Genomic DNA, 12,525 nt, shown 5'->3' with positions numbered 1-12,525 from the left:
GCCAAAATAATCAAGAGTGAGCAAAAAAAGAAAATTTCAGCATGGAGCTAAACTAAATATTAGAACAGGTAATGCTTCACATTAAATTAAGTATATTGAATAGCATTTTCTATGAATACACTCATTGTGACATTTTAGTGATACATTTTTCTTAGTGCACGCCCAAAGTAAAAAGTGCGATAAAAACAAATGCGTCTTCCTCGCGGCACTGGGCATCTTCCTTTTGCTCTCCTCGCCAAGGTGATTATCCATAATCCTCCGAAAAAAGCGTCCGTGTGGCGGGCAGGATTGAATGACTAAAGACAAAGTTTTCCCTCGCCCAGAAGATAAATGCGGGCACTGCTCCTGCTACTCCTCCCGCTCCTACTTCTCTCTACTGCCCCCCAGCCATGTCCCCCGGAACAGGGACACCATCTCCATTACACATCCGCATCCACACACTTTTTCGCCCGCCAGATATCCCTACCTGTCTGGGATGAGATTCAAGCGTTAATATTTTCAGCTGCGCTGGAATTTGTAGTCTGGCAGCGATAAAGCATCTTTTCGGTGACAATGAATCGGGGATAAAGCATTTTACGTGCCACCGGCTGCCAAATAAAGTGCTCCTCTCTTCCCCAGCTGGTGCGGGTTGTTTTTTCAGCCACGTCGCTGATTTCGCATAAATTATGCAAGTACATTTTACCCGAGAGTCTAACATGCAGGCAACCGACTTTGCGGAGCGACCAAAGGACCAACAGCCAGACCTCAGATTCTGGCTAACAAATTACAAATGTGCTTTTTATGCAGTGAAAACAAGGCATTTGCGGATGAGGATTGGTGGCTACACATTTACCTAGGTTTTGAACGAAGCAAACGAACATTTTCCATATTAAATCTTTAGTTTTTTCATATTGCTAAGAAATCCCAAATATTTAAGTATTTTTCGATGAGAGTGAGTAGAGAAATGAAGCAAAGAAAGCCACATGAATGGCATTGGTATTTGAACTTGAAACAAAATTAGTTTCATTTTTTTTTTGCCAAACGAAGTGTGCTAATGAATTTCCATGATACCTTTGGTTAGCCAAACAACATTCGGTTCGAATCGCATGAAAACCATTTCAATGTGCATTTGACTGGAATACCGCAAACCCAATTTCTCATATTCCGCAGCAGGCGGAGCCGCATTCATTCCACTCCACCTCCCATCACCCAGCGAAGCACCCAATGAGACCCACCCACTGGACCGACCGCCCATTGAGTTCCTTTTTGTGACAGGTGCACCTGCTCCTGACCCGTCCTTGCCAACAGGTTGCAGGTGAGGTGAGGTTGCCCACTGGCCGGACTCTGGTTGACTGGCCAACTGGCTATTGCCCCTGACACATTTCCGAGGACATTGTCTTCGGCCAGGGAGTGCTTCCCTGCATGTGGAGTGATATAAACCCATTGCTTAAAGGGCCGGAATAAAGAAAAAAAAAACGTATCTTCGCCAGCCGTAAACGTGTAATTTTATAGAGGTCCCGCTGTTCACCGCTAAATTCCAAACTTGATTGTACTTTTTTCTATTTTATGATGGCAGCCAGTTTTTGGTTGGAGTTTCCAAATATATTTCGATTTATAAATAAATGAAAATACTAAATATATTTCTTTAAACTTTTTTAATAGGAATTACATCACGTTTTTTCTGCGAACAGTTTAAATAATTTCCGTTGAATTTTTTCACGTTTTTATGGAATAAATTCTATTTGTCGGATGTGTTGACATATTACCAAGAAGAAAACATCTATAAAGGACATATATACAAATAGCAACACGACTGTGTTTGTATACCAAAATTTCCCCCAAAGAGTTTCAATAACTAATCCAGTAATTTGTAAGCAACACCATGAATAGGTAAATGCTTATATAAATGCCCAGGAGTAGCAGTCAAACCGACGATTATCCGATTCCAATGGGCAAAAGGACCTTTAATGCACACGAACGCTCGTCACATTGGATTGACTTCTGTCTCTTTACACCGGCCATTGTGTGCTAATTTGGAACGGTTATGTAATTTTCTGGGCATTTTGTTGGTATTAAGTGTACCCTTATTGGGACTATCGATGGTTACGAGAGCGACTGGAGGAGGAGGGGTAGCGGGCATTCTAGGAAAACCTATTCAAATCCGAACAGGATGCGGATTCGACTGGCATGTATAGTTATGCAAATTACACGCCCGCACACATGACTGCACGGGCGATATCCATGGATGGGGACAATGGGGCTCTGAGAACGGTGCGTCTGGATCCAAAGCAAACGTTTTGAATGGTTTTAATAACTTTACACACTCACGCATACACACACACAGCCATTTCCACGTAGGACAACAATAACAACGAGTGCGTACAACAATGGGCTTTAGTAATGCGAACTGAATGAATATTCACGAATGTGTGAGTTTGTGTGTGAGTGTGTGTGTGAGTGTGCGTGTGTGGGCCTTTGTATTCCACACACTCAACAAATACGACCATGGCCAAAAATTAAATCCCCCCACCATCTTCGGCGCACCTGAGCTGGCCAAATAAATGCTAACGAGGATTAGACAAAGTTAAATGCGAGTTCGTTACCGAGCTTCCTTATTTGGCCAGCCCATATCCTCGTCCCATTTAAAGATCTACACAGCAAGCAATACTTTTCGTTTTTGCTACAAAAATACATTTATTTTTATTTCATTAATTATAGTAGCATTTAAAATTATACTGCATACTAAACATCACTTAAATTCACTATAATGTATTAATCTTCATTTCATACTAATATTTTCTGTGCACTCTTTTTGCACACTTCAGTTTAAAATAAACTCCCCAATTTAGGCAGCTGGTTCGTGTACTTTTCGAACATCCTAACGTCAGTGCATTAAGTGACTTGAGAATTTACTACACGCCCTCCGAAAATTCGTCTAAAAATCTTTTCAGAATAAAGTGAAAGTCGAAAGATAATTAATTCCCGTTTTAGCCCCATTCTTTGGTGGCGTCAAAATGCTTTGTTGCCAAGTTATTAAGAAGCGCCGTCAGCTTTTGGTGCAAAAAGTTAGTTGCTGCTTGGGATGCCATCCAGGTAGGACTCATTCATTGGGCATAATGCTCATAATTAAACCAGGTGGGCCCCCATTTCACCTTCGCTCCTGGGACAGGTTGAATCCGTCTGCGGGAAACTCAAAACCAATTACCAGAGCTGCCCCAAAAATTGCAAAAGAGAAAGAGATTTATAGGGAGATGGGGATGCAAATGGCGCCGAGGGGTCGAGTCACGTATGCAAAACACGTATACGTCATGTGGGCCATGAGTCAGGCAATTACAAAAGCTTTTGTGTGTCTGGCCGTGCGGCAAGAAGGGTTGCAAAAATTTTGGATGCAAACTGAATGCATCTGGAATCTGGCGGATGGCAGCTGGCTCCTGGTGTTGTACAAACGATAACACCAAGCCACCGGTGATGCACTGGCAAAAAAATCACAGAATTATAAATACTTTAAATACAATTTGAGCCTTTTAGTGAGGAAGGATAATATATGCCACATAGAGAACTAAATGTGTTTAGCTATATAATTAACGCAGTTTGCAAGGCTAATAAGAAAGAACAGCAAACCTAATATATTTATATTATACTGAAAACTATAATGTTATATTTTCTTGTGTATAGCAGTCACGGTTGAAATCAAAGGACATGTGCGAAGCCATTTATGCTGGCTTTTTTCCAATTCCTAGCAACTGAATCGGGCGACACTGCCTTGCCATAGATAACCCAATGAGTCAAAGCCCGAATGAAGCTGGCAGGCACAATTTTCTGGTTGTGTTGCGGCGGCAAATGAAAGTTAATTGGTTTAAGGAGATTGCCCATGGAGGCGGCGAGGCAGCGAGACTGCGAGACAGCTAGGTGGCCAAGTGGCAGTGGCAATAGGCACTCCACGGTGGCAATGGCAACCAAAGTGCCTGGCGGAGCGCAATGAGGCGGATGCGTGAAAACGGCGTGAAAGCCAGAAGCTTGGGCTGCCGGGGGCCCTGTAATCAGGCTCGGTCTTGGCTCGAGTCATATGGCTGAATGAATTCATTTGCAAGTCAGCCTAGAGTCACCCAAAAGCGCCCATTCCCACGCCCACGCCCACACCCAAATACGATTTTCCCAGCCCCACTCCTGGGCAATAATTCGCTTGTTGTTGGCTCTAATTGGAAAAGTTTGTTGAGCACTTAGTGTCAACAAATTTATTGTCTATAATTGCTGCTATGCGAGAAACCATTCCTCCCCCTTTTTTTTTTGGGGCACTTAGGTTGCAAGCAAAGTTCAAACATCGCTGGCAGCCGTGAAATGGATAATGAATGAGGCACGAATGCCCTGAATCCGACACATCCTCGGCTGCCAGGGTCCATTATTCAAGCTAATTACACTTGCAACAGCCTTTCCAGAAAAAGTACACTTTTAACACATTTGCCGAATTAATTAGTCAACAATGAAGGAGGCAGGCTCATGCGTACAGTGACCAACAAAATAATAAGGAGTAAGTGGGGAACTAAAATATATTAGGGATATTGTAATTATCAAGCAAGTAATACAGACCTCTAGTTTTAATAAGCCCATTTATAATAAATTATTATCTTAATTATAATCACTTAATTAAATTGTTATTACTTTAAAAAGTTGGTTGACTGCGCCTGTTTTCACTGCTATTGAATATTGATTGTATAGCCCGCTTCTTGAGCCTCACGGATATTTTCATTTTCCTCAGATACTTATACTGCTGGCAAGCACTTTACCTATCTATATATGCATTTCCCAGCCATACGCCCCATACGATATTGATTAAATGAAAGCGCACTGACATGTCAACGGCAATGAGAAAGTTTGCTCTGCACTCGGACCGGAGTCTGGGATTGTGCAGTTACAGATCAACTTGGCTGCGTTCATACATATCCAATTATGCAAATGCAAATGTTGCTGCTGTCAGCAGGCGGCATTCGAATGGCGAGCACTTAATCAACATGCATCGAAACGAGGCCCGGAGTCCTGGCGCTCGCAGGATGTTCTCGCAGCGACCTGGCCCCGTTTGAATGGCAGGCCTCGGCACAAAAGCCCACAAGTTTGTGCGGCCGTTTATCAGGAGCCGGCCAGACAGCAGGCAGCAGGCAGCAGGCTTTCCGAAGGACATCCAGGCGGACGGACAGGACAGTTGAGCAGGATAATCGCCTTTCATTGTAGTGGCACACTCACAAGTGCACTCGCTCGTTACGGGCTAGTTGGGTTAGTTTTTCAAAACAGATTTAGTTTCATTGCCCGGTGATTAGTTCGCATCATGACCACCCCCATGCCCATTTAAGTGGGCATCTTCAGCATTATGTATGGCCAGCCTGTCCCTGTCAATTGTTGAGTGCGAGTGTCGGAATACACATCGAATCGGAACTGAAGGCCCGGATATCGAACATGGACACGAAACACGAAGAGTGCGCCCATCAACGCATCTTGTCCGGCCATCGAGTGGAGACATGTATGCCCCACGAGAGTCCTCCCCCGTCCCTTTGTCCGTCCATCCGAAGAGCAGAACCATGTCGACGGCAAGTGGCCCACTCCAATCGTCGCAGTGATGGCAAATACCTATGATGTTATGCCAATTTGCATACAGTCCTGAGCGGCTTACCACTTAATTGACAAAACATTGCTGGATTTTAAGATCTTCGGATAACAGATTATTAAACAAGGATTTTAAATACAGTTGTCTGGTGCGCCCTTTTCATTAAACAACATGTATTGCCTTTCGATGGTACAACATATCATGCCCATCACTGTCCCCGCAGTCTGATTGCTGTGATTGGAAACCCGTGTCCAAATTATGTCAGAATTATATATCAAACTTCCAAATCGTTAACGTTGATTAGCTTTGTTTGGCTTATTGGTAATCGGTCAGATTGTGATTTGCGCACAATAAATGCGTATTCCAATTAGTTTAATTAGCCGGCTTCATGGCCGAATGCCAAATTCCAAATGCCAGCGAAATATTGAATTTTGTTTGGCAATTGCTGGATGGACCTTGGCTCAGTGAGAAGTTAATTTCATTGTTAAACAAACCGCAACCGCAGAGCAAACAATGAAGCGACCCCGGCTGAAGGCACAAGGCAGCAAACAGATGGCCGGCGACGTTTCAACTTTAAACGAACCGGAAATGGGCGAAGGTCCTGCCGTCCTGGCGTCCTGGCCACCGAAAAAGGCATCATTAATCATGGGTAGCTACAGTTTTTGGCCCCGGTTTACTTAACGCTCCTGGCACGCGCTTAGGTTGCCTTTTTCCTTTTGCGGCATTAAATTTTAATCCCAAAAACACACTCGCCGCCCCGACAAAAGGGAGAAAAGTAAAAGCCCCGTCGTATCCCATCGTCCCACGCCGCACAGTTAATGGCATTTGAAGACTGTGAAAAAACCATGATGAAAATGTGGCCGAAATCCAGTTGCACGGACCGCTGCTCCTCGGCGGCGAAACTTTTGTCCCGCAGTGTTGCACTTCAATCGGAACGGAGTGCCACCCTGCGGCTGATGCCTGATGCCCCTTGGCTGATGGCTGTTGGTTACTGGGCTCTGGATACTGGAATACTGGCTACTGTATACTGGATACCGGATACCACACTGGATGCACACAACTCGCCTCGTGTCGCCACTTCTGATCGACAATGACTGGCGGCCATAAGTGCAAAGTGAAGTGTCACATCACGTTTGCGAAAAGTCGTCAGCCATATCCGAGTGCATCAAGGCAGAATGTGTGCAAAAAGTCAGCTCCATTTTGCAGCTCCGTGTCCCTGGGCTGCATTTACTTTTCGAACATGTTGGCCGAAAGGTTTTTTAAATATTTATTGACAAACTGGGAATATATTAACTGTGGAAAACGTATGAAGGAGCAAATGTTCCCATAAGATGGGCAAGATTAGTCATAGAATGTTAAACTAAAATATTAATAGAATAATAATCTCAATATTTCAAGCTTGTAGCACAACCTCATCTAGCGACCATTTGTGTAATCTTCGAGTACACAGAATAAATGACTTCCCCCTCAAAGTTGGAGAACAAGTTTAAATAGACTTAAACTGAAAGAAAATCCGTGTCACACTTCCAAGTTATTTCCGTTCAAGTGGCCCAAACCAATGCCAATGCCAATGGCAATGGCAAACCAAAAGCCAGAAGCAAAGTCAAGAGGCTGCCGCAACAAGCTAAAGCCAAAAGAAGCTTTAACAACTATAAATGCGATCACTTACAGCTTGTAATCAATAACGAGAACCGCCGCCAAACACCGACAAGTCAAACAACCAACAACAACAATGGCCAGGAGCCGAGCGGACTCTGGAAAAACTTTCTGGCTTGAATTTAACACACACACACACAGTTCAGGTTACTGGTTGCCTTCGCCATCGCGGCTTTTCCCATTTTCCCCATAAAAAAGTTTTGCCATTACTTTTCGACCAGCTGCACATAACTGTCGCTCTCGCATTCGCTGTCCCTGTCTCCGGTTCTATTCCTGTCTCACCTTCCAACAAAGCACCCACCCACACCCACAGTATCACATCTCCTATTATTGTTTGCTGTTCCGGCCTTGATTCATCGTCCTGGCTGCTGTCTAATGAAACTCATGTTTTTATTACTCGCCGTATTGATTGATTGTTTGAGATGGATTTATGGCATCAAAAGTTCTTAAATCGGAAATTCTTCTTTTATGTGCTAAATTAAAGCTTAAGATTTTTAGACCAGAACTCAAGCAAAATAAACAAAGACCATTATAATTTTGAATAAAAACCGATTATATTAAAATATATATCTTCCTTGAAGCCATTTCGATTACTTCTGCTGTCGCTCGGCCAAAAGTCCCTTGACCAGTCCCACCAACATATCCAGACCTTCCTGGTTGTTTTTCTGGTAGTATGGAAGGGCCTGTATGCGCTTGACCCACTGCACCAGGCGCGGGAACTGATCCGACTCGATGGGCGCAAAAGCCTCGGCCGTGGACACCGATGCGATGCAGCTGAGATCGGCGATGGTCAGCTTGTCGCCCACCAAGTAATCTCCTTCAGCCAGGCAGTACTCCAAGCCATCGTAGGCCTTCTGAAGGTAGGCCACTCGATCGCTGGGCACCTCGCCAGCTCCGAAGTAGATCACCGGCTCGACGATGAAACGGATTCGCGGGAATAGATGACCGCAATCGTAGTACAAACGGGCATCCACCAGGCGGCGCTTCTCCGCATCCTTTGGGTACAGGGAGTCATCGCCCTCCGGTGCGTACTTATCTGCCAGATAGCTGCAGATAATGTGCGAATCGCTCACGATGGTGCCGTTATCATCGAGCACGGGGATCGTGTGCTGCGCATTCAACTTGAGGAACTCGGCGGACTTGTGCTCTCCGGCCTTTACGTTGACGAGTCTGGAAAGAGATGGCAGAAGAGAAAGTGAGCGAGATAGCGGAGAAACGAGAGTACAGGTGCTGAGAGAGCAGAGAGTCGTTTAGCCATTAGTTTGTCAAAACAACAACTAATTCTTCACCCATTTCATGATCAGCTTTTAAATTTACTAAGCTATTCGTTTTCTTTCTTTCTATTAAATCATAACTAATGAAAATGTTATTAAACATGACTGGTCCCATTAGTTGACAGTATAATCTTACCATCTGCTATCCTAGCTAAGTACCTTAATGTTTAATTATTAAATAATAAATGGCCAGCATATTAAACGCGGGGCTATCAAGACCCCACTGCTCAAACGGAGGGTTAATGAAGAGAGTGGTCGTGGGGGAGACCGGTTTATCAGCTAGTCCGATGGAGGGGGGAACAACTTACCGCAAGTCCAACTCCAAACCGAGGGCGGCGGCCGTCAGCAGAACAGCACGACAGGGGGGACTACGGGGAGCGTAATAGAGGATGGGTTTGGCCGACATAGTACAGGCAGCTAAAATAGATTGGTTAATTACTTATTTGTGTGACCCATAAACTAATACAAAACACAAATATTTTGCCACTTCACTTACTTTCTCGTTTAACTAAAATGCAACCGGCTTAGCTGAGGGTAAAAAAGCAACTGAAATATTAAAGAGAGACAAACAAGTTGATTGTTGACGTTGCCGAAGCTCTCGCAAAGCTCATCATCGAGTTGTTCAACGCTCTCAAAAGAGTGGGGCTCTTTATATGATCTTGTCATCAAAGCTTTACCCTGAGCAAAAGCTAACATACTTTAAATGAGACTGTCGTTTACATTAAAGTATCCTAACTATCCTAACTATTATATTAGGTATGTAGATTCCACAGATCGATATGCCAGAAAAATGTAAAAAATTTCGTGTTAGTTTTTCCACTATCTGGGTATATATTTTTTATTGATTATTGAATATATTTATTGATTTTAAATTGTATTTAAGAAAGCCCTTCAAACTCCGATCGAATGAGCATCTTCTTTTGGGCCAATTGAAAAGGTGACTAACTAAGCGGATTCGGAGCCCCCACTGACAGCCCTTTTGCAAGGTGAACAAAATTAAATTTTTAAGCGGATTTCGGAATTAGTTAATGGTTCAGGCCAGAGGGTTTTCCATTCAGGGATTCACTTTGCTCGGCTGCAGGAGCTTTTTGTACATAAAGTGAATATAATTGGATTTCTGATGCTCGGCATCAGGTAGATAGAGACATTAATGTGGCATGCAGGGGGACAAAAACGTCGATAATGGTTCGTTTTGGCCTTTGCCCCATCGAACTCGAACTCCGAACTGAAAGTGCCGCTCACGTCGAATGCCTTTAAATATTTGGTCACGGGCGAGGGATGCCACACCGAAATGAGAAAAATGTTTGCCCAGGTATGCGGGCAGGTGGCGTCCCCCATTTTCCGCCCGTCTAAGCCCCAGCGCCAGGCCACACCCCCTCGTTTTCCAGCTTTTCCCGTTCGAAGACAAATTTGTGAAAGCAATTTGCAGTTATTAAAGCTTTTAGTGGGATCAAAAGCAAGCTGGCTGCTTCCTTCGACCTCCTTCGAGTACAAGGCATTAAATTTAATTTGGTAATTGAATAATTTCTGTGACAAACACGAACTCAGGCGCAGAGCCTCAGAAGTTTTTCGGCTGCCTCGAGGCGATGGGGCAAACTATGTACAACGATATGTATGTATGTACGTGTGTATGTCCCGTGGGTCCTGAAAGCATTAACTAATTGATTGCCACTTGACGAGTGACATTTATCTTCATAACTTGGTTTTTTTTCGGCCCGTTCTGGGTGCTTAATTGAAATCACAACCAGGACTATCTAGCAGATGCTCTTTCACTGCTCTGTGCATGAGATTAATGGTAATAGGATAGCCAGGACTCGGATGTGGAGACGGACTAGAGAGCAACGCCCACCACGTGGTGGTGCCACTGAGTCAGCTGTTCGAGTGCAAAATCCAGTGTAATTAATGATCCTTTGACGCGTGGGAAGAGTTTCCTGGCATCCCGATATCCTTTCACTGCCTTCCATAAATATTACTTAATTCACATTCAGCCTTGGCATTTATAACAATTAAATTGTGGGGACTACTCGGCTAATTGTCCCTCTAAAACCAACAATGAACGACTGGGAGTATCCATGGCATCCTTAGTGGAAAGTTAAATACACGAGAGTGTGTGTGTTTCTGCCCTGAATCAGATAAGCACAATGAAGATGTCGAAATGCCTTGAATCCTGCAGCTTTTGTCTCTTTTTCCATTCTGCTTTTTATTGGAACTGCGAACAGAGGATTTTCTGCGTCTAAGGGTAGTCAGTCCACTGACTAGGCATATTAATCGCCGCTCAAATTAAAAGTGACATCCCATTATTTAGATATAGATATGAATCCGGAACGGCAGACAAGTCAAATGAAGGGCAGTCCTTTGTAAAAAAAAAACACAAATCGATGGCTGTCGATGACAATGGCTATCAAGCTGAATAAAGAGAAGGACGAGAAGAGGTCCTGCTGCTGTTCCTGCAAATTAAGTGACGCATTTCTTGGAATTCAAATTGTCTCTGTGATTTACAAGGTATTTGCCGCATCAACTTTATGCGCAACAATTATTGATTTGCAAATGGTAAGATGAACATTATAAATTCCTAAATATATACATATTTATTACTTTTCCGGATAACATATTTAAACCATTTTAAAGCCAGTTCTTTAAAATCGAAAAATATGGCGCCTAAATTGGTTTTTCATTTTACAACTACGGGTAAGCGATTACATGTGTGGCTTCGATGACCTTGGGATATGTTTTCGATCCTGACCCCCTCGTCCATCAATGCCAGTCGATGTGCCTTTGACCTTCTGCCCGCTGACACTGTCGGATTCAGGACTTAAAACTCAGGACTCAGAACCCGTAAGCCAGTCGAAAGCATCTGTTTTTGCATCTTTCGCATGCGACAGGATGCCTGGAAGGCTAAGGACTTTAATTTGTTTGATCCGTCTGTGTTTATCAGCGAAATCCACTTGCTAGTCGCTGAATTTATTGAACTTTATTGAACTGTAAGAATACGAGCATAAATAAAACGTAGAACATGGGAAAAGTACGGCATGGAAGTAGAATAAAAGAAAACACCAACTTCGATTGCAGGATATTACGGAGTGCGGGAAATCTACATCCCCAATCGATGAATGATGGAGGGCCATTTTCCACGGCCATATGTGTGTGTGTGTGTGTGTGGTTGGTGGGTTAGTGGATGAGTGGGTGGTGGTTGGGGAATTGCGGCCATTCGCGCTTTTACGACCCACCTGAATGAATGGATTTTTAGGGCTTTTCGAATATGTATTTTAATGGAGCCGGTGGCTCGTTGTTCTTGCTTTTCTAAACAAAAGCATTGGCAATTTTATTGGGTTTATTTTTTGCGCCAGTGTTTACTTTGGGCTAAAGCACTCGAAGCTGCTGTTGGCACTTTCTGCCTTGTTGCCATTGATGGATTAGCGCTGTAAGCCAAACAGGTGGTAGGCGGAGCCCATTTTTTTTCTTTTTTTGGCCATGTATTCAGCGCCCATTTCATCACTTTTTCTAAGCCTTTTGGCCATTCAATGCATCAACAGAGTGACAGGCAGAGATGCTGTATCACTGTTTTATGGTCATACACACGGATGTGCGTACAGGAAAAACGTTATATCAACAGATGCGGTCGAAATATGTATTTTTTTCTCGACCTTACCATCGGGACACAATTTTGGAATCGAAATAAATGTCATACCAGCACTCTGAGTTAAGCTGAACGGGAAATTTTCACTTTAAATTTATGAGCAGCACATTTTTAATATGAAACCCTAGCATAAGGCCCAATGTACCCAATTTAATGCCATTAAATAAGCCAGCTTAAATTATTCTTAGTTATTTTCATTTAAGCACAATATCCCCTTGCTCCCAGTGAATTCAGCATCAGAGCTCATCATCATCCTCTTAGCCATTCAGGATCTGCTTAATCCCATTAGCACTTTCAAAACAATTCAATGCGAAAAGCATTTCAATTGGCAGCCGCAAAACTGGAATTTCGTTGGTAGTTTGACAGTCAGCTAACCAGTTTGC

At 43.5% G+C, this 12,525-nt stretch overlaps 1 protein-coding gene across 1 annotated transcript; it reads right to left on the bottom strand.

Moving 5' to 3' along the window:
• Positions 1-7,770: 7,770 nt before the first annotated feature.
• LOC6735126 (glutathione S-transferase 1) lies at positions 7,771-9,145 on the bottom strand. The gene is made up of 3 exons (XM_016168423.3): positions 9,002-9,145; positions 8,814-8,922; positions 7,771-8,401 (listed from the first exon to the last, which is right to left on the bottom strand). Exons 2-3 carry the CDS (start codon positions 8,909-8,911, stop codon positions 7,822-7,824), a joined length of 678 nt encoding a protein of 225 aa, XP_016028410.1. The 5' UTR covers positions 8,912-8,922; positions 9,002-9,145; the 3' UTR covers positions 7,771-7,821.
• Positions 9,146-12,525: the final 3,380 nt, after the last annotated feature.

Source organism: Drosophila simulans, chromosome 2R (genome assembly GCF_016746395.2).
Source record: "Drosophila simulans strain w501 chromosome 2R, Prin_Dsim_3.1, whole genome shotgun sequence".
NCBI classification, from domain to species: Eukaryota; Metazoa; Arthropoda; class Insecta; order Diptera; family Drosophilidae; genus Drosophila; species Drosophila simulans.
The sequence above is the reverse complement of the archived record's forward strand: the minus strand, read 5'-3'. Positions and strand labels throughout refer to the sequence as shown.